Raw genomic sequence first — 23,804 nt, forward strand, 5'->3', positions numbered from 1 at the left:
GTTCTTACCCTCTGCCACACGAAGACGTTATGGACCATTGCGCATCCACAAAACACGATGCCAAGGCCTATGAAAACCGACGTAACGATAGCCGGCGTCGAATGAAACTGGATGAATGTATACAATATCATACCTGAAAGCATTATTAGAGAATCACTATACACGTATGCCATAACAAGCGGAACAAAGAATCGGCGCAAATTAGAGAATTTAATATTTTTGGTCGTTAAGTAATTTACAAATTTCTAAAACGATTACGTTCGAAGTTTTGGGCAGTATTAGAAGTTTCTAATATGATATTAAAAAAAAAACTAAATTTTACGATATAATTAAAAAAAATTGTAGTCTGTCATAATTTCTATTCCGTCAAATTTATTAAAACGCAGTTTTCTTCTGAACAGAGTCAAAATGTCTGGCTTGAATCGAGTTCAACAGCTTAACGGTCGATCAAGCGAATGATAGCTGTGTAAACTAGCATGACTCTACGTAAACTTTAGATTAGATCTCGATCCATCCACAAGCCGTGTTCATGCATGACATGAATATTCTGTTTGAGCTCTTTATAAATTAATTTATTAGAACCTTTCTAAAAGACAATCACTTTTTATTTTTCTAAGAAAAATAATGACTATTCGGTGTTAAAATTAACTTTATTGGATTTCTAATTGATTTCATGCACTCAGAGATAGTTCACAGTATCTTTTAGATTCATGCCTGAATTCATGAAAAATTAAACGTATAACTTATGTACTAGTATCTTTCGAAAGGTTAAAGTTGACAGAATTGAAGAAATTGGTTCTTACCAGTTAGAAAGACGGGAATGCTAATGAAAAACCCTCCGACAGCACATATCCGGCTGATGGATGATTTTTGCAGGTACTTGTTACTCCTGAAACAGACGAAATTTGAAGGGAAAGTCAGTTTCACGATTCTATGATAATTGAACAATAATAAAGGAACCAGTTTTTTGTTTAACAGCCAACAATCTTTCAAAAATTCTACTGTAATTGATACTTCAAATATATTTAGTCACACAAATGATAATCATAATCACAACGTTAATCTTAACTTTAATTCAAGGATCAATCAATATCATTATACATATAAAAATAAACATAAAGTCTATCTATATTATTATTATTATTATATATATTATTCTATAGTTGATTTTTATTTCTTTATTATCAATATTATTCTATTTTCTACAATGATCCAATTATTGATCTTATTTTTGGTCAATCATATTTCACTGAAAATATCACTTAGAAATAATAATCTAATAGTAAAAAATGAAAAATAATCTTTTTCCACCTTGTCTCATGTTTTACAAACTCTGTCCACCGCCGTAAACGTACTAAATGCATGAAACGACAAAGCAACGCTGCTTCCCATAATTCTCCGCTCACGCAGTGTCAATCAGCTCACGACCGCAACCGATACTGCTAATTTCCAGCGACCACAAACAATTTCACCGTAATTGCTGGTGTCGAGAGATTTACCAATACATGCTCGAATTGGTCGATAATGGATAGGGCATTCTTGCACACACTAATTTACCAACAAATAATATTAATTCAATTGAACAACAGGGCCTAGATTAACGGACAAGCCGCATGTTCCAAACAGATTTACAATCGTGGCGGAAAATACATGCCGTTATTGATGTTTCCTGGTTAAGACTAATTTCCACGCGTTAAGAACATTGTAACCGGAATCTAGGAAGAGCTAGCACTTCCTGGAATAATCCTCTTGTGTTCTCGATGAATGTCTCTGCGCAATGCCTTCGAGTGAGTTGTTTTTGTCTTTGATCGTGCGACGTCCGGGATGAGAATTCGGGGAACGGTTTTGCGCTGCTTTAATACTCGCGCAATTATCCATGGGACTGCATTTTTTCAGGAGGACCAGCGATTAATCTTTTCCCACTCATTTTCATCTCTAATTTCACATGAGACTAAGATTCCTGTATCTTCTATCATAATAATTTATTAATACTATTAATAAATTGAGACAAGTTACACGTCGTATTTTGCGTTATAAGATGACTTGTAATTTGTAAAATTTACTTGTAAAATTCCTTTGTTTGTTTTACTGAAGTAATAGTTGGTATTTCTATACGACAATAAGAATTTGCTAATACTAATAATTTGTAAGGTGTTATCATTCTTATAATGAATAGTATATTATTGAAACTTTTTTAAATATGGAAACTTGCGATACTTTTTTGGAGAACAAGTGCATAGTAGTAAAGACTTAAATTCTACGGACGTAAAAAGTAGACAAATAAACATTTTTTATACATGGAGTCGCCTGGCCTAAATAATTTTATGATTTCCGGGCAAAAAGCAGACGAATCCAGCGCTGATTTTAAACCAGCTTCATCCAAATAAGCCACAATAAGAAATTCCCACGAAACAGTTGCGTCCATCCCCTTTCGAGGTCGCCGACCTCTTTGGATGCGTTTCAAGAGCATCGTACCAATGAATCTTCGAGTTCTAGACTAATTTCTCAGTCTTTTGCGTTAAATTTAACCTTCCGCGTTAGTATATTTCGGACGAGCTCCTATTTTACGCTTTCGTCGACTTCACCAACGTAACACGCAACATCCGCAAGTAAAACTGTCTCGTAAAATTGATGTGACAGCGATACATGACAAGAGGAATCACAATGCCATTTTTATTCCACTTCGTTAATTTTTCGTCGTAAGGTTTAGCTGTAAATAGGATGAAAAAATTTAGATTAACGAGGAATTTAAAATTGACCTGTTAAATCAACAATTTCCATTAGTTGTAAATAGATTTTATATACTTCAGATTACTGAGAAATTATACACATTGCAAAATATTTACCATTGGTTACCCACGCTACACGTAAATTTGATCAATCTACCAATGCACTAACACTGCAATAAATTTCTATTGCAACATTCCACGCTCCTTCGCCGCACCTTAAACTCCTCGCTAGATTTATTCCACCTTAAAGTGTCACATAACTCCTACGACACCGATATCAAATCTTAAACTCCACCAAATTCCAGAGGAACTTTATTTTTTCGAAAGTAAGAGATTAAACTTAAAAAGCAATCTATTTATAATCTTTAAACTATACCAAACTTCTTAAATATAATTTGTATATATAAAATATTATACACTTATTGTGTGCATTATATATTTCAAGAACTTTGCAATAAAAAATAAAACTTATTACATTTAAGATATGGTTGCATTGCACAGGCCCGAATATGATAAAGAGATTAAATAAATGTCTCGAATCTCCGCAACAAACTTACACAAACCACCTAAAGCACGTATACACAATGAACATTCACTATGAACTCGACTCCCATTCCCTGCCAAAATCACAGGCATGCAGAGTCAATTTCACTGCTCGAGCTAGTTGAATAGGGAAGAAGGTCGAGAGCTGGAGTTAAGGAGCATAGTTGGTAAAGAATCGCGTGCCGCCGTGCCATTAAGATCAAGCCCACGATTTCAACAATAAATATTAGACGGTTCTCTGACCTGCATTTCGCGTGTGACTCGGAACGATTCAGAAACGCGTAAATTTCCCATGAGCCCAGTCAAACGTTCGCGATTTATCGCATTTAGGTTATATCGATATTGTCCACAATGAGTGGAGACATTCAAACACAGATAGCTTCGTGTTACTCTACCGTAACTGCCCGTAATACGTGATAATTTAATTTCGAATTCTTTCGAATATATGCACGTAACGAAAAATTTGTATTGGTTCGTCAATTGCAGACCAACCAGTTGTTAACCAATGAAAATAATGTAGATAATAATAATGAAGAATTAGCTCGAGCGAAGAGTAAACAAATAAGGCGCCTTAATAAAAGGCACAATGTGGGTCCGCAAAGTGGTGGGATTTCGGCGCATGCGCATTGTTTCGCATCAACTTACAATTAGACAAGCGCGAAAGCTTCATTTTTGCCGCATACATACTTGAATTTGTGTGCATGAAATTCACAAAGTAGGTTATTGCTTGAAAAACAGCTTTAATCGAGCGAAGCTTTTAACCACACTGAAGTCAGGCCTTAATGTCTTGGTTTCTTTAGAAATTCAAATGGAATAAGAGAAACCTATTTTACCTGTGAATAAAGGTTAGGCTGCATCGGTTGGCTTATGACTTTCCGGTGACTTTGAAGGGTAATACAGCGCCGACGGTCGAGAAGGTAACTTCTCTATTGAACGAGATCTCGTTGATCTCGCCTAAGCAGGAAGAGTCTGTCGGCCCTTTGATTTTATACGAGTCTTTCCATTCACGATCGTGCGAGCCGGCTACAGGCGACGACACGGACCCCCGACAAAACTGTCTGAGCCTATTCAAGGCGACGTCAAATAGTTTCACTCGGAGAGATGAATGGAGATAAGAATCACCGGAGCGTCTCTGTGCTTCGATGACAATGATATTTGGTAAATCCTCTTCTTGTTTCTCATTTTGAAAGAAGCTTGTAAAGAAGAGTGCTACTAGATCGTCTAGGAAAATCACACGGTAAATATTGCGTAATGCTATTGATTTATCAGAAATAACAAGAGTTTGAGGAGCTTTGGGAAGGTTGATTCAGTTTTTTATAACCTGACATCTCTTTGAACAAATGTCTTAAGAAACACTCGAATAAAATGTTTAAAAGAGTAATGATTATGAAATCTTTTCCTGTATTTCTGGATAATAAGATTTACTTTATCCTACGCCACAATAAGAATCAATTTGCCATGAACTGGTATCTCGGAAATTGTAGGAATTCAGAAAATATAAGGAGACCGGAAGAGGTAAATGAAATCCACAGAAACATTGACCCAACCTCAGCCCAGTTAGCCAACAAACTAAAATATCTCGCTGCCTTTTCTATATTTACGACCAGAACGTGGTCATTAATTGAGCCTAGCGACTGCACCGTAGACGAGTCACTGACCGATGTTGCTTTAATGGATATGCGGAAAATCACGTGTTCCAGGTTCCAGGGATATAGTTGTTTTCATTTCCGGAGAATACGGTCGACTCGCGTGTACATACCAATCTATCTGAGGATAGGTGTTCGTTAGAATTACTAACTATATTAGTTTCAACCTGTGATATACATTTTTAAACGTCACTTAATAGCAATTCAGTCGAGTAAATAAAAACTTCCAAATGTCCTAATTTTCAAATCTTTACATTGTTTAATCTTAAAGATATTTTATTATTTGCCGTAGATCAAGCTTCGTGTTACCGATACTATAGCATTACAATCCTACGAGAAGCAGAAAATAGCGAAAAAATCTGACCTATTAGATAGTAGTCAATATTCCTTTGACGCGTCTTATTCGAACCGCAGTTAGAGGAAATGCAAATAAGCTCTTGCGAAACGGTTTGCCGCACAACGACATGCCTACTAACAACGCCCAATGCAAGTTCGGTAGGAGTTACAGGAAGAGGGACGTCTAAAATCAACTAGGAATCCCTATTCAATCGTCTAATTTTCGATTCCGATATTGAACTTCTCGAACAAAATTAAAATTCCGACTCGAGATTTAATTTCAGTTTATTTACGACGAACCACAATGTTACTCGCAATCTCCGTTTCGTTGTATCGTTCTTACGCGGTCTCGTAGCTATTGCAATCTAACCGCGTTTGCAAGGCTACGCTTCCGGCCAGAGTCACGTGCTTCGATCGCGTACTTTCAATTTCCGCATCGGAAGCGTACGCTTCGGTACGAACCGCATCGATTTCCAAAAGAATCATTAGACACCGGAAAAAGAGGAAGAAGGAAGAATAAAAGCACGTGTACTGGCAGGAAGTCGATCGAGACAAAATCGATATCGTTGAAAACTGAGAAAAGACCCGAATTTAGGCTACAGTACATATCCGAATTGAATATATTCAAGGTTTAGATTTTCTTCTCCTGAAAATTATAAACATAAATGAGTTGACAAGCGATCTTGGGAAGCGTCTGTTCCATCTAGATTATGTAAACTGCGTGTATTATCGTTAGCCATAATTCATAATTTATCGAAAAAGCGCGCTTCCTCTCAATCACGCTTTCCCCTAACTTCACCGACATTATCGGCAGATCGATAAGTATCAAAATACCACAAAGATATTAATATCATCTTTCTTCTAGCCGCAAAAAAATGCCGCGCAAATGATAAAACAACAGATCAGCCAGAAACATTGAATTCTCCACGCTTCCGACTGCAAGAAGAAAAACAAAGTTATTTGTGTATGATGGAAACGTCTCTGGACGATGCTCTTAAGCGGTTGAGTGCGCGCGAGAATAGCATCGCGGATCGGCATTTCCACGGTGAGGATTGTAAAACGGTTACGCAGATGATGGATCATGCGCATAGACCGTAGCGAGTATCGTGAATGATGGATCAGACACACATGCGCGTTCTTCACTCTTCCGATACTCTTCGTAACAGCTGCTGCGATCTAGTCATTGGAGACGATCTCGGGAAATTTAATCGAATATCGAGGAAATTTATAGAAAGCTACACCTGTGTTCGAGTATTATTCTAGCGAAAACTGGTTAACTCTGTGGCAGCACTCGACAACGAATACCGCCACTCGACACTAACTAAACAACGGACATGGTAGCGCAGTTGTTAGCGCCTTAGGTTTCGAACGTTCAGGACCCGGATTCGATTTCAGCGCTCGTAGTCCCATTTTTCTTCCACGCATCAAAATAGAAGAATAATTAGCAGTACCCCAACAGCGACATCTCCTACCAGCATCTACAATTACCACCGGACGAGGCAACGACAATTCTATCACGGACAACATATACCACCTCAACTCTATGAGACTAACGATACAATACGTCTCAAGATAACTCTTAGAAAAATGATTGTACCTTTAAAATTCTTCCGACACTTTTCGGTATATTCTTGTCATTGATTCTGAAAATATTTGATTAATTCGCTGGTTAATAGGAAGCTGGTTAAAACTGAAGTTAGTTAAAGAATTAAATGAACACGAAACCCGTGGATACTTTAGACATATGATTCTACTTGCATGCGACAAAAATATTCATGACCTGAACAAGGAAAGAAGAAGTGTTGTTAGATTCGCGTCATGCTGCAAATGAAAGATTTACAGCTCGAGCCCAATTATCTGTTACATTACATTCTCGGACACGTGTAGGCTGAACGTCATGATATATGAACACAAGTATAGAAAGAACAACATGGATATTTCGCGCGAAGAAAACGAAGCTCCACATATACAGTATATAATCACTCGACAGTATCTGTTCACGAAAAATACGAGTTGTTGAAGTCTAAAAAAAAATTACGTATACAGTGGCAAAGAAGAAAGCTGTTATACCGTTTACTCTTATTTCTAATTGACAGAAAGTCGTCAACGAACAAAGAGCGCTTTTTCTTATCCTCTGTACTTTCACGAAGCAATCACAGAAATTCTCCAAAATGCTTCGTGTCGACTAAACAAAGAAAACAGAAAAAGATGGCAGCTGTTAAGAGCAAATTACCTCCGGAATTTTCTTCGTTTCTAAGTGAGCCAGGAAGAAAGAAGGGAAGGGTTAATGACGCCGAAACTGAAGGGTGGCCACGGATCGTTTGAAAGGGGCCACGACAACCGTTACGATTCAGTCGCACCTGTTCCTCTTCCTAGGTTACCGCGACCGAGCCATTCTACGCTTTTACGAGCGTTCCCGCGATAGTTTCCTGGCACTTGCCCGTCCTTTCAACAAAGGGTCGATCGGTTAATTTTAAACTCTCGAAGGCTTTGTCCAGTCGGTAACATCGGCAAGCTTAAGTCGAAATACGGATTTCTCGTAAATTCAGAATTTTATTGCCATCAGGATGTATACGGAGGCTACAGATGAAGAACACGATGTAAATTAGATTTCTTGTTTTTATAGAAAAGCAATTTTTAAATTGAACACCAATCGTCGACCGGTTCTGTAGATCGTTTTTAATAACAAAATAAATTTGGTTAGTCCATAAAGGTTTGTTCGTGTGAATCTTCCCATAGATCATCCGTAACGTAAATACCGCTATAACCGGCTGCAGATACATTTTCCTTGAACAAATAAATCAAAATCGTAAAGTGTGTTATAAATAAAATCTGACTTCACGAGGTGTTGATCCCTCATAAAAGAAGTCTTTTATATCTCGCAGATGATTCATAACATGACGTCTACTTCAACTTGTTCCTCATACCTCCTTGTCGAAAAAGTTAATAGTTTACAAATTCGAACACTACATATCTACATAACATCGGCCATTATATTTACCAAACCAAATTTGTTTTCTTGTAACATTCTGTGATTAATTAATGCTACAACAAACTTAATATAGAGTGTCACATGCAAAATTTGCACGATAAATCAGATGACTACGATACAATCTTCAAATACGATCGTATCTTTCGTATATAAATTGATAGTTTCCACCTAACTGACAGATTTTTACACTCTTGGAAAAATAACGTCTTGACGAACAATTCACGCCAATCAACGCTAAGAATGAATCACGCAAATTCTACTGGAAGTCCTCTATTCACTTTTTCGATTTATCATCAGCTGGAAACATCAAAGTTATCGGCTGGTGATTGGCAATTAATCGAAAAATAAATTACAAGCATTGAGAGACACGCGAGTGCCCGTTTCTTTCTCTATTTTTCTGTCTGCTTGTTGGAATATTAAGGCGCAGTCGCGGCCCGCCAAATTTATTCCCGTTCCGTAGTGCCCTGTGTCGGTGAAAAAATTCGAAATGCCGGATTCGAAGGCGTGGAATGCCAACAGCCACGAGAGAGAGAGAGAGAGTCCTCTTCTCTCTCTCTCTGGTGGAAAGACGAACGGGCGCACGCGTATGCTCGGACGCTCTGACGCACGAAGAACCGCCCGTGAACAGAAACCAGACACGCGTGTAACGTTAAACCGGGCCGAAGAAAAACGAAGAAGACTTCCGCGACCGATGGGCGTTTTCAATGACAGATCGAATCGTTCAGTTTCACGGTTCGTTCGGAGTTACAGTTGCGTACATCTTGGTATAAAAACGCGCTAGAGACGATTTCTCATAAATTGGTTAAGGTTGGTGTGTGTTTCGGCGAATTGTCGTTTCGGAGAACGATACACCTAAAGAAACGCACATATTCATAAGAATCTAGGTTTCATATTCTTCGTACCGATTTCTTTATCTTTATTGGTCGTATCGTATTCGATATAATAGTTCGTCTTTAGCTAGTGAATTAACAAGATTTAATAAGAAATTTAGTACAAACGCTCTATTCGTCGTGTTTGACACGTCATTGTTAAACTCTCATTTATAGGAAATTCAAAGCTGTATTTTCTCAGCCAGCTTAAACCTTACAAACTCTTTTCACGCTTTCCACAGATCATTGAATGAAACGATGAAAACGTTTATCCATCCACGTCTCTCCAGTAATAATCCAATTAACCTGTTTCCCCAATATGTCGAAATTCGCGATCAAAACGTGAGATCGCGAAGAAAAATACTTTAGGAACGCGCCATCTAACAACGAAGAAAACTTCGTGAGCCAGCAACTACTTTGTTCAAAAGTGGCTTTATTCGAAAAGTCTGCTGTTCAGCGTGTTCGCGCCAGCAACACCAGAGATCCCTTATCACGGACCATTTAAGTAATGAGCCGGCACTTAGCAGCGCCGCTTGTCTTTCATTCTTCTCGTGTCTCTGTGATCGTCGTCGCCGTCGTTGGTGTCGTTGTTGGACCTGTGTCATACTTCGGCTTTTTTTTCTTTCATCCTCGCGTCTCAGACTCGGTAGCGTGGTACGGAAGGAGGGACGAGCACCGAGCTTCGAGTGACAATGAGCAAGCGAAGAGGAACGGCCGTCTACTACTGGGACCCACCATTAAAGTTCGTGCTTCTTTCGGAGCACGTCTGCACACCCCAGGGCTCCTTTTCCTTCGCTAACAATGCCACTTTGCAGACTTCGCAGTTATCTTCAGCCGGACGATCTTCGACTGAGGCTAGGAAGCTGGCGTGCACCAGAGACACTGACCGAGAACCCCCTTGCTTTTGGTCTTTCGTTGCCAGTTGACTCCTTCATAGGGAAGATCATTGTTGAAGGATTAATTTCAGAACGAAGCAGAATTGTTGATAGTCTTTAGTTAATTTAGAGCGGAAGGTTTTGTCATTTGTAATTTGTAGTTTACAACAGAAATTCCTATTGTTTATTAGGAAACTTATGCCGCGGTTCCTTACATTTGGGGGAGGTCTATGGTAGAAATTTTTCAGGAGCGCGAGTAACCCGGAAATATATCGTAGGAGTCAGCCTCCATTATTAATAATACCGACACAGCTGTGCATCTTTTGCTTTGTAATTTTAACATGAAAATATCCAATGATCTTCGGAGTATTTGAAAACATTTTGGAACCGATTAATTTGTTAACTGCGGAGTTTAGTTTCAAAAATGCCTCTACGGTGTGAGCAGTAAAATTAAGCAATGACAAGTAAACAGTTAAGTGGTTAAGAGCACAAGAAGACAGTTCTCCGCATGCCCGTCGATACTCGGGCTATTCCTTCTAGCTAAACAGCTCTCTAGGAGAAAATCGAGCACTTCAATTCAGCAGAATCTTGAATTGTCTGGAAGCGCCGGAAGCAAAGCAGGGGAAACAACCGTTGAGCGAAAGGACGAGGAAAAGAGAGAAAGAAGGGAAACGAGAAGCGTCCGGTGACGTTGCAATTTTAATCGTCCTCCGGTTATCTCTTCTGGGCACACTGCGATAGTGTGATACAACCGGTAATATTTACTTGGCAGACAGCTGTAAAAGTTAGTCGTGGTGATAATGTGGCATAAAGAATGGCTGTGTCCTGTGTCATCGAACGATCGATAGACCGCTAGTTATCAATGTCCAGGCTAGATCTATTGTTCAGAAAAGAAAACAAAGGATGGTCGACCACAGAAAACGGTACACTTTCTTCCCTAACGGCCATTCTGCCAGATGTAGTTAATCGATGCAGTAGCTCAGATGTAAACTGTCCTCTTCTCTTAACTCTTAGTTAACCGATACTTGGGCAAATCACCAGAAATTTACAACAGAGGCCCCAATCGGTGACCTGGAAATTCTGGGGCCTGAATACCTGTCTAACGAACGCGTCTACTTCGATCAGTGTTTACATTACCGTTGCTTACCATCGGCCAAAATAAATAATTACAAAGCATGATTTAACACTAACTCTACCAGGCCTGGTCAAATGGCCGTGTTTCAACATTTAATTTAGAATTGTACATTCATTGTTGTTTCTTTTCTTCGTCTAACTTTATGTAGATTCTTTCGTTAACACAAATCGAGAAATCGATTAGTCGGATAATATAAGAGTTTACATAAAGTTAGAGGAAGAAAAGAAACAACGATGAATGCACAATTTCAAATTAAATTTTGAAACCGGTCATTTGACCGGGTTTGGTAAGGCTAGCGTTGAGATAATAAATTCACACTCTTATAAACCGATTTATAGAATACTGTTGCCGCTATAATAAAATGAAATATACTATAAATAGACGAAGAATTTCATATGTTGCTTAAAAGCGTTTCTTGTAAAGAACCAATCTTTAATCTAAATATATGTATATCCAAACTTCAGAATATACTCTGCCCGTTCCCAAATCTCATTCTATGCTAATTTGATTATCTGAAATCGCAGTGTACGAGTTTCAAGATCGACAGCTAATTTCGTTCGTGTCCAACCTTCATTATTCTCTTCTTCTCTGTTATTTGTTCTCGAAACAAACGTTACGATACGTCTCTGTAGTTGCATACATTACAATGTTAGCGGGTCGTTCTCCAACATTTCGAACAGCTTGAACAAACCTCGTTTCAATGGCCTGCCAATCAAGCCTAGTTGTGGAATAACACAACACGCACAATATCAGCTTCATCTTCGTGATTTGGTAGATTAAAATAGTCAATGGAATATAATGACATGAATTTGATTACGAAATCCTGGGACACCTCATATAAGGAAAAGACCCTATCAAGGGAAGAACAAGATTCGAGTAAAACCTGATCGAACAGTAATATTCGTTGGAAAAACTTGTTAGATGGTAATATTTGCAGGGAAACATCGTCACACGATTACGTTCACAAGGGAGACATGGTCACACGGTAACATTCGCAAGAAACTTTAATATACCAATCACGCACAACGTCTGGATGCTTTAAGAAACAATGATCTTTCTATCTGCCGAAGAGCACACGACATTTTCCCACGCGAATCAAACTCACCACGCGATAAAAGACCCGCCACTGGCCAAAAAACTGGGCGAAAGAAAAAGGACGGAATTAAAGAACCGAAGAGAAAACTCAAAACGGCGTGTCCGTTGAGGGTAATCACAGTGATTTGGCCGACGATTTCGGCCAATCTGCATAACTTAACGCGCGTTTCCATTCGCTAGTAATTAGAGTCGGCGATGCTTACTTTGTCTCGGCCGGCAACGAAAAAGATAAAAAAGAAATCCGATTGACCGACGATAAGGGAACTTCCGAGCAGAAACCACAGATCCCATCTCGAGAAGTATGTATCGTCTTTAACGAGCCTTATTTTCGCTTTCGAGTTGCGTGTCACGGGAGGCGAGCATATCTATATTCCCTTTGTAACTTGATCTGCACTGCACTGTGTGTATTCGATAATATTTTCACGAACGTGCATGCTGAATTTGCTGGTAGAATTATTAGGTAAAATGGAGAATTTTGCAATTTCTACACAAAGGGCGTGTCACAATCTTGGTCACAAATTAATATAGCGTAGTCTATATAAAAAAGATTCGAAACCATGACTCGTGAAATCTTATTAATAAAATTATTATACGATTTCCTGCATGCACGACGTTCGAGGAATAAACGAAAGTGTAATTTTCATTTTCAACGTTCGCATCACGAAACATACGCATTTACGGATACATCTCACCACACAGTATCGTATTGTGATTGCAGACACGTGTTTGATCGGTAAAAACGGGACACGCGGTCGGTGAACGCTTGCACGTCAAGTACAGGACGTGAATTTTTGCGTTTCGTCCTCCAGGCCGCGTGAGAAGAAACACTAGACAGGCCTCTGATATATCGCACGGGATACGGGACACTGCGTTTGTTCCAGACGCACACGGATAGGCCACGCATGGACGAATGAGAACTCATATTCCGGCACAAGGATAATCTTGATTGAGGATAGCGTCACCAGATTATAGAAATTAATGGTAATCATCGTTCGACCGCGAATCCCGTGAATTCCGAGCTACCAGGAAAATGCTTGTTTTTTTTTCTTTATCAATACCTATGTAAGTTTGAAAAGTTACATGTACAACAGCAACAATGTATGTATGTTGTTGACATTTAGGAGGGAAAATGTTGATGACTATGAGAGTCTTCTTTCCATCATATGTGTAGTTCGGATTAAAAGATATTTGTATCTCAATGTTTATTTGCACTTTTACAAGTTGCCTTTTCTGTATCTTGTTTGACTTTCGGATTTTCAAAGATAACAGTATCTTAAGGATACAAGCTTTAAACGTATATTTTTTTCACACCTTGTTCAACCTTCGAGTGGAGTAAAGTAGGGATTATGTACAAAGGTATTTAAGGCGTTATAAATCAGAGATTTAGCCAGCGTGACATAAAACAAAAACTCTACTCACCAATGTCCTTGATACGAAGTCTTGACGAGTTTCACAGTGAAGAGGAACTGTATAGCGCACACGAGGAGACAGCAGAGGTTTAGGGAGAGGGCGAGTGCGCACAGCGCTAACGTCACCTCGTAGACAATCGTATACTCTTCCGGGCTGATCAAGCTACTCGGCGTCACCGTTAGCGGTGAGATCTTCAGCAAGAAGATCAACGAGAGTAGCGCCAGTAACAACGACACTAGACACAATAAACCCAAACTGGTCAACGTCTCTTTCGCGCCAACCTCGTGGTCCTTGTGATTCCTCGACAGGGACGACGACCAGGAAGCGTTCAAGGGGTACGCCGTGGAACCGGGACCGGTTAACTGTCCCCCGGTAGTCGTACCCTGAAGAGCAGGTGCAGGCGAAGGTGTCGCCTGACTGGGTAATCTGGACAGTCTCGAGATATCAAAGCCTCCATTCGCTTTAGGTCTGCTGTCCTGATGCAGCGGCGCCGGGGATATCACCCCCAATGTAGTCGACAGATTATTATTATTGTTATTGTTATTTCCACCAGCAACAGGACTAACGCTGTTCACAGAATGCTTCGACGTGGACAACGTGGACAAATTAAGAGCGTGCGAGTGATTCAATCGTTGAGATAGATTGTTCACGCTCAACTGAGAATGATTCAAAGGGTGTCTGTGAGTGGAAGATGGCGTGGTGGCAGCCTGATGTACGTTGGCTCTTTGATGGACCACCGAGTCGTAAACGTCGACTCCCCGTCCTTGGCTCCCCCCTGTCGTTCCACGAACGTTGCTGTTTTGGTTGTAATGATGGTGTTGCTGTTGATCCTGTTGGTGACCAGAATGATGGTGGTGGTGGTGGCCGCCGTGCAACGAGCCCGAGCTCGCCTGGTAGTCATTGTGCTGGTGCCTGGAGCCCGCTGACGACGGTTGCCCCGTCAGGATATGCTTCAGCATTACTCGACGCTGGAATGCCTGAGGAAGACTGCGCTTCTTCCTGCTCCTCTACATGGCGCTACGCGGGTCTCGCTTCTGAGGACGTCTTTCTCGTTGGAGGCTTCTTCTTTCTTTTCTTTCCCAGTAGAATTTTTACACAATTCTTTCTCCCTTTTATCCTTAAATTACCTTTAATTCTTAACGATCTTTAATCTTTGTCTCTTCTTCCCTATATATATATTTTTTTTACTTTTCTCCTTGGCGAATTTTGTCTTTCTGACGCAGGATTAGGTTCCTGGGCTTAGGGAGTTGCTACACGCCAGCTCCACCATGGCGACGGCATTCACTAGGCAGCCTACATAGCCACCTTTCAGCTCACGCTTTGGGACACTTCTTTCGCTGAGATTCTCCGCGATGAGGCATGAAAGCAGAGACCACAGTCTGCGGAGGCATGATTATTCTATTGTTCCCTTTAACGAATAATCGTTTTACTCGAGTCCTCTTACTAAACCGTAAGTAAAAAAGACTATTATACTTAAATAGGTACTTGGTCTCAAGAACCAACTTATTTTGGTCTTTTGATTAAGTTCTTAATTAAATGCTCAATTAGATATTCATAAATATATCTTCATAATATTTCTCTCATCTATTTCTTTGACATTCTAGCAACCTCGTTAAGACGTCCGCCACTTCAACTTCTATCTACAACTGGCAAAAACTGAAGCTGACCTCCTTCAGGGGAAACATGCCGGAAATGGCATCCGCACGTGTGAATAATTATACTCAGTATCCAGATAGTTCTTTCGATCATCCGATAGAAGTCGTTTCTGTTTTTCAGAGTTCGTTCACGCCTCCAGAATGTAAAAATATCCAAGGAAGTACCATTAGGAAGCAATTAAATTCAGAGCTTCTGTGGTTATTCCTTTTTCTGATTGTTTCTTTTCTTTGCCCAAAATGGATGATTTCTATATCAAATTGTTTATTCGTATCTTTTTTCCTTTTTTTAGATATTTCTTGAGATTTTCAATCAACTCGATTTCGAATTTTTTAGCGCCCGATCTTCTGGTTGACGTCGTTAAGAAAGAGGAACGAGTGCACAGGAAGCATGGTCGGCGTGAGCATGATTAGATCCGGTCTGCCCGATGACCTTGCCAGTGATAATAGCGGTTCGTTAAGGTGGTTGCAGCCTTGGTTTGCTTCTGTTTCGATTTCCAGCGAACTCGTCAGCCGGCATGGCTTCCGAGATGCTCCCCCTGGAACAAGTCGAAGGGAAATAATTAATGGACTCTCTGTTCGATTGTACGTGGATGACAAGCTGACCGTAAAAAGAAATATACAAATACGATTAGAAAATATAATCCGAATCCCTTTCGGTTTGATCTGAGGAACGTTTCTTTTTCTAGATGGAACCAAAGATTCTTATCTGGTTTATGGTGAGCTAAGAAACTCTTTGAAAACAGCATCTATAACTTTCTAAAAAGAGATAGGTATTGAGTATTTCTTGCGCGAACAGTTGAATAATTAATTCGTTCTTTAAATATTCTTATTTATTGTTCCTAAATTACATAATGATTGGAAGCTTCTTACAGGAAGCGCAATCAGTTGCTAATATCATTGAAGTCGAAACACCATTAAAACCATATTACGATTCGCACGCGACATGTGTTCATTCATGAAAACACAAAAGCAATAAACAAGTACAAATCAACGAAATAAATCCTGCGAGAACGAGACGTTACAGGAATTATACCATTGCGAGGATACAAAAGACTTGCTCATGGGCTACTTCCTTCAAGTAGTCGAGCGGTATATTTTCCGGTCGTTAGCTTCCATGTAATGGGATATTAAAGAGTACGGGCACAACGCTGCTATTTTTCAACTGTTCATTATCAAATTACGCAGCGGGAATCGTTACAACGACAAAACTGTAACGACTCGTACCTGCGTGTCTCCCATTTAACCGCGGTAAACGCTGACTTGTCTGCGTTTCTTTTTCACTTCCTCGTTACGGAAACCAGGAAAAGTGATTCACAATACAGTTTCTAACTGTACTTCTCGCAATTCTTTCTTAGAAGTGGTACTTCTTTTCAATTTCCTAAACCTATAATAAAACAGTCCATTCCATGAAGAGAAATTAACTTTAAAACTTTAGGCGCATACGCTGTACGTATCGTATGTATGTATTTTGATTTGAAAAGAAACGCGGCAAACGCCTTTGAAAAGACGTTAGGTTTTCAACACCTTAACTAACTTAATTCCAGCGAGTCATAAATCTGCTGCATCTCCAACATCTGAATATCCATCTTTTACAATGACTTGTTCTCCAATTTATTAAAATTACATCTCTCCCGTTGCACCGACCTTCTTTAAAGGTTCCCGCGGCAGGTTGAACCCGCATCACGTATCTTCCCTCTTCCTTCCACCCCCGTTCCCTTTCTCTTTCTATCGGACGGGAAGAGCGGGAACGCTTAAAACGCGCGAATCACGCGAGCGCCTCACGATTTGCGAAACATCACGTGAAAATCACCGATCCGATCTCCGTGCGCGCGGTGCACCGTGGGGGTAACGATTAAATCGACAGGATATACTTTATTGGCTATTCCGTTATTACAGGCTGTAGCTGGCGGGGAAATAGTCATTATGGATCGATGAACTCCATTGTAACAACGCACCTTCGGATTGCATCGGAAACGCTTCTGTATTGCGTCCACCGTACAACCTATCATCGTCTGTTTAGGATAAAGCGATGGATCGGAAGTTACGTTTCTATGTTTCTCGCCTGTCAGTATAAGACTGTGCAAGAGATATAGCAAGATCCTAAAGTTATTCGAGTACAAGTAGCATAAAATGGCCGTTTAAATTTTAATAAATTAACTATTCAATACGCTGATTGTACGCGATCAGGATTAAGGGATACGGTGATGGAGAAGATTTCGTTAGATAGATGTTGAGTAAATAATCGAAGATGCTAATTTTATAAATGTTTCGTATTTATAATGATGGAAAAGATTTAATTTGAGTCACGTTAGGTTTGAATAAGATAGACTTTTCCAAGACTAGAGGATTTGTAGAGACAGTAGACGTAATAATAGAATGATTTAATACTTGATATGTCTTTTTTCCTTTGACATATAGGTCATTGTGGGGAGTAATATTGATCTAGAAATAACTATCTTTTCTGAGAAGTACGTATGTGCTCATGGGAACTATGTTTGGTTAATCAATAGAGCCTTTCTTTTGAGAAATTGAATCTAGAAGAATTGGGCGATATTTTGCCTTGTTTCAATGGCACATGATTTTAAAAAAACGCCTGGGATTATAACAGATAATTGCACATACGTATATGCAAAATTGCATTTCCAAATAATTAAATCGAAAATATAGAAATGGATACATTCCTCCAACAACCCCATTCTCGTCAAACACAAAATGAACGGTGTCTTTCTCAAAGAAACAAGAAGAAAATTGCTGTCGTTCTAAAGTTCTTCTCCATTGCTAAACTACCGTTCGTGTTTCTAGTTACACTCCAATTATTCGATTGTAAGAAGCAAGCAATCCCTCTATCCAAGGGCTAGATATAGTTTCTCGAGTAGTTCTCTTCAATACCGTTATAACTCGTCCGGTTGAAGGCTCGCAACGCTTGAGTTGAGACGCGTCTCGGTCGTACGAGTCGGAAGATCCAAGTTATTTTCTCGTCTAAGATCGATCAATGGAAACGCTGCACGCGAAGACACGCGAATCTCGATGAAATATTAATGTTCTCCGGAGCCATCGCGCAATAACGTAACAGCCGGTTCTGTTACTTGTTTTCGAACTGGTGAACCTCTCTTCTACCTGAAGCTATTTACTTGCTATATACACGGTGATCCGATGGTAATTTTCGATGTTTTTCGACACTGTTATACGTTTTGGAATAAATATGAAAAGAAGTAAACGCTTTAATGTTAATTATCGATTAATAACGTTACTTTATTCTAACGATATTAATTATTTACCTTCGAACATTAAGCACTAATTATCGATTGTCGATTACTAATTACTATCTTGAAACTTTGAATACTATCCGTAAGTATCGGTATAAAGGCTTAGAAATTAATAGAAAAAGATCATAGTAAAAGATAAATATAGGTTATATATCGCGTCCTATACTTCTGCGATTGAGAAAAAATATTTACTTGAATCACTTTTTCTGGTAGCGTCTTATCTACGTTTCGGTTTTAATTACGGTTGAAAAGCAACTATCTGGAAATGTATAGCTAGTTACATTTTCTGCTAGGGTCTTTTCCGATCGAACTTCCTCCAGCGTATAAGTTTAATAATTTCTTCTTCAGTTAAGCAACACAAGTTGATAATGTAACACCTATGCTCGGGTAAAAACTTTCGAACTCGATGAACATATGGAAGAAATAGTATGTTTTAACTGCCGGATATCGTTATCGTTGCTAAGGAGATAAGGACGTTATAGCTTAGATAAAAACTGCCATTCTATAATCGTTCGTTATTTGCATCCTGGGATCGCGAAGTTTATCGTCGAATGCTTGATTTCTTGCTTACTCTTCCTTTACAGTGGAGAATATTAATAAAGCGAATAGACCAGATACGTGGATATAGGTTATTTAATTAATAATCCTATGTAATAATGAAAATAATAATAAAAATGATCATAGATTAAAAATTCAATGAAATTATCTATGTGTAGATTCAACGGAGGATAGCAATTAAACGCGTATTAACCGAGAGGAATATTTAATTGCTACCCTAATGATTTCCATACACGCTCTCACATTAATTATTTTCTGATTAATACAATGTTTATTTATAAATCGTATAATCAAATGAGAATGAAAGCTGAGAAATATTTGATTGGAATTGTAACTTTGCTTGAAATTGTATTGCAATCCTGAAAAATACTTAAACATTTCTTTAATCAATTATATTAACAGAAAACAATAATGAAGTTGCATTTAATTGGGCCAAATTTGTTTTAGTTTGTTTTTTTTAATGTACATATTAACATCAGTGTATTAAAATTACAAGGCAATGCCAAGATAAATTAAAAGAAGAAAACTGATTGAAATATTATGAAAGTTACTTTAACTGCAACAATGAGCCACGATGATGATAATAATTACTAACTTTTAAATCAGTCTCACCACATACTCTCTTCACTTAACCTCACTAACCTAACTCCACCTACCGCCCAGCACAACCGACGTAAACACCACCGAATTCCATTCCCGCCTCAACCACAATTGCCCCTATCTCAAACCAACTGCCATATCTTGAGGGAAGCATACCAAACCCACGTAACCGCGCTTGCAGCGAAAGTTACGTCGGTTACGATCTTCGAAACATTTCTTGGCCTCTCATCTTTTTTACCGAAGTTGCTTAACGTTTACAACGTTTGTATCTGAAGCACAAAATAGAAGTCAGAAAAAATGCATATCATTTCTAAGAAATTTTTCAAATTTCATTACGCAAGTAATTCGACAAATTACGTTAATCGAAACTTCACAATCGGGCACTTTACGAGTCATAATTACTTTTTTCCAACTTGCCTTTTGTCTAAATTCTCCATGTTAACTTGTAAACGCGACCGATATTACCCGAGACGTCTCACATCTGCACGGGCCTGCCTTGATTTTGAATTTTCACGGAGTAACTTGACTCGATCCCGCGAATCTGCCTCACCGTTCCCACTACACCGCGATGTTCCAGATCACGTGGCACGATCCTGAACCACAGGATTCAGCTTGGAGAGGTGGCACGCGGGGAAAGGATCTACAGAAGAGAAAGAGAGAGAGAGAGGAAGAAAGACAGAGTAGAGACTGTTGTCAATAGCCAGACTTGACTCATAGAAACGGGTTCCGCTCGCATTCCGGACGTCCAGCCTCCGCTGGTCACACTACCTTCGTCCAACCTTACGACACATTCTCTTCTTCTTCCATATGGACGAGTGTAAATGTGTACAATGCGCGTGCACGCGCGCCATCGCGACAAGGATCGCGCGATTCCACGCTTTTATTCGATACCAGGGGGAACACCTGTGTGGTGTGTTTGCCCCGTGGGAGCAGAGAAGGATACAACTCGGATTTACAAACCGGACGCGAGGTCACGCGGTAATGGGATCGATTTCCACTGATTTCGGATCCACCTGAAAAATGTGATTTCTTTCTGAAATTTTATGTCGAATCGGTGTTATTATTGTTGTCGTTGATTTTTACGTTATCGAGGCACATGAGTAATAGAACAAAATTTTCTTTTTGATTAAAAAACTTAGAAGAAATATTAAATGATATTGACACGTTGAACATAAATGTTAGATATTTCAAAAACTGTGAAAGGATCTCTGAATCTTCCCTATCTTAGGGAAAAAATTAACTCGATATAATCCTAATTATTGCGATACTATTCCCTCGATTCGCATTATCAAAATTCTCCAATCTATCAATTACTGCTGAGTTTCAAAATTTGTAACCAGTAATTCTTAAAATTGCTGCAGAAGCCATATCCGACAGTACAAAAATCTTTCCAATCCGTTGGATAACGATATTCAAAGTTCAAGTTGAACAGTCAGTGAATTCGGTCGAAACCAGGAAGAGAGCGAATCGGATGAGACACGACCATTGGTTATCCATCGAGTCCGACTATAACGTGGCTAAAACGGAAACCTGTTCCTTAAAGGATTTTGTGAATCATCCCAATAAATTTTGACAAAAATATCGAGCTTCATAGAAGAAGCGAAGAAGCTGGTATAATTCGAGTAACAACGGGTCCTTACGCGCGGATTCGTTTGATTTATCGATCAACTTTCCTTGATCCTTTAGCCGCGCGCACCCTGTCTAATGTCTAACTAACAGCAATATACGTTAAATCGACGTATAAAGTGAGAGGTTTCGTAAGAGAATCAACGTGTCCTCTGGTGTTCACCGGCATAATGAAGAGAGCAGCCAGCCGGCGGATCCAGCTACGAAACGAATCGGGAGAAGATGAAGATCGGAGATTACATTCTTTCGATTCACTTCTTGAAACGGTACAGGTCATGAATATATGTATATTGCGTGTATATATGGGCACAAACGATTGCGCACGCCGCGTTTGCGCACCTAGGATTAGATAGGCTGCCGGAACCTAACCGTGCACCGTATATGTACCTATACTTTCCCTATTCTACGTGATACACGGGATTTCTTATTAATTTAGGTTTAAATTTAATTAATTTTGAATTAAAGAATTATCCCAACAATTTGACCACAAGTCTGCAATTCTCGCAATAAATCTTCCTATACTTTTACATTTTATAAAATTATAATTTCTCGAGTTCCTTATACTTCTAATCCTAACCTAACAAAACTTCATTGCCTTATAACGAAAAATTCATGCATACGCATTCTGTTATATCCCACTGGAACTTTGAAAAGGTTAACTCTCGAGAGATTTATTTTAATGATATCACATACATATAAGCATATTCAGTACCGAAATAAGTATCCACGTAAGAGATCGTTCAATATATAGAAGGTAGATACATTCCGGAGAGCTAAAATTATCGTGTTTCAGAACACGATCACGAGCAACCGGTAACAGTTCTGTCGTCGTTTGCCATTTTAACGTGAAAATGATGTATGGTTCTTGTTTGTGGTTGATGCACGTGCTAGTGATTCCAAAGTGTGTCCGGTGAAACCTGGCACGCGTCACTCGTTGATAACAACTGTTACATACGTCTAGTGCTCGCGTAACCGCTTTTCTACTATAAAAAAACATTCTGTCCACGAGTCTGCATAACAAATGTTCTGTTGATGAGAAATTATTAAATCTTGTTTCTGTTACGACTTGCAGATCTTACCGAATTTTATTTCATTTCGTTTAATTTTTTTTACATGATTAGAGAGTTTTGGTGTATATTTGTATGCTATATTTTATTTTGTTTTATTTAGCGGAGGTTCGTTGAAATGTTCATCGGCAAACAATAGCGGCGTCATTCAAGCGGTGTGTGTTCGGGCTGCGTGATTTACACCGATCCTTGGGCTACGCATCCACCAGCTGGAATTAAATTACTTTCTACGGGGCGTTCGCCTTTTGTGAAATCGACGTGATCCCTTAACAGCGGTAATCTTATTATCAACGATACAAGCCGGACGTCCGTTTCATTAAGCCACGCGTAAGAACTCGACGCGGGCACAATGCGGGCCTATTTCAGATCGTCCGGGCAATAATTAAGTGTAATTAATGTCTCGAGTAATTGGACAAGGGAGATGTTGCCCGAAGGAGGTTCCCAAAATCAGGATAAAACGCCCCCATCTGGTTTCAAACGAGGAAATGTTCTTCTTCGGCGAAGAGTATAAAGTTAATCAACTGGCTAGTTAACCGCGATGATGTTGGGAAAACGATGTGAACCAAGTTCAAGAGTATAAAAATTAGTAAATGTGTGTTTTTACATACATACATATATATATAAATAAATTTATAACAGAAAGCAAGATGTTTAATCGTTAATTAATACGATATTTATTAAAGAATTATTGAGTCTCCGATTTCAATGAATGAGATTAACATCACTACGAATTTTTAAGACAAACTAAGAAAGAAATAAAATATATGCCATGAAAAACTGTCTTAAATACTTTGCATGATTTAACGTGTTGTCCTTAAGTTTAGCATTAGTCGACGAGGTCATTCACGACGAGGACGAATATGAAACTGCAAACATCACTTAATTTTCTTTTTGCACAAGTCATCAGCACATTATACACACATCTCACTACTGTACTCCGAGGAGCCACAAATTCAAACACGACCAAATCATTTCTCTATTCGTCCATCGATACCCACGCACATCGTATCACGGTATTATAGCGTAGAAAGAAGCGCATACACGACGGGAAGACGAGAGAAAAGAAGCGAAGAAACGAGACGCAAACGTTGGAAACCACAGTATAAGGCGGTAAATTTGTAAAATTGGATGAAAGGCTCGGATAGGACTTCACCCGTCATCGAAGAAACCCCACGTGGCACATAAGCTTGCTAATAATTTTAGCATCGGTCCGTCTGTGTATCCAGAAAAGCTGCTCTCTGGTAATTCGAGCCGCCTTTTGTTGATTTCTTTAACGTGCCAGTCGGAGAAACTCGTTCCTGATGCTTGTCACTACGGTAGCAGTTACGACCTCGACAGAGAGTTTGGAAAATTTATCTTGATCTCAACATTTTTTCTCTTACCATTTTTTATCGTTTTATTC

At 39.3% G+C, this 23,804-nt stretch overlaps 1 protein-coding gene across 4 annotated transcripts in view; it reads right to left on the bottom strand.

The window, feature by feature from the left end:
- Positions 1 to 23,804, bottom strand: part of LOC100652039 — a 40,172-nt gene that overhangs the window by 3,739 nt on the left and 12,629 nt on the right. Inside the window, exons 1-4 of one of the 4 annotated variants that reach the window (XM_012309359.3) lie at positions 23,193 to 23,477; positions 13,640 to 15,821; positions 804 to 889; positions 9 to 133 (exon numbers count right to left, since the gene is read on the bottom strand). In XM_012309359.3, the coding sequence (XP_012164749.1) occupies positions 9 to 133; positions 804 to 889; positions 13,640 to 14,589 (1,161 nt within the window). In that variant the 5' untranslated portion in view covers positions 14,590 to 15,821; positions 23,193 to 23,477. Of the gene's footprint in view, positions 1 to 8; positions 134 to 803; positions 890 to 13,639; positions 15,822 to 18,832; positions 19,158 to 19,765; positions 19,964 to 23,192; positions 23,478 to 23,804 lie in introns of those variants that run through there. The other 3 variants (XM_048406491.1, XM_012309360.3, XM_003396091.4) reach the window with 3 other exon arrangements.

Source organism: Bombus terrestris, chromosome 6 (assembly GCF_910591885.1).
Source record: "Bombus terrestris chromosome 6, iyBomTerr1.2, whole genome shotgun sequence".
Taxonomy (NCBI): Eukaryota; Metazoa; Arthropoda; class Insecta; order Hymenoptera; family Apidae; genus Bombus; species Bombus terrestris.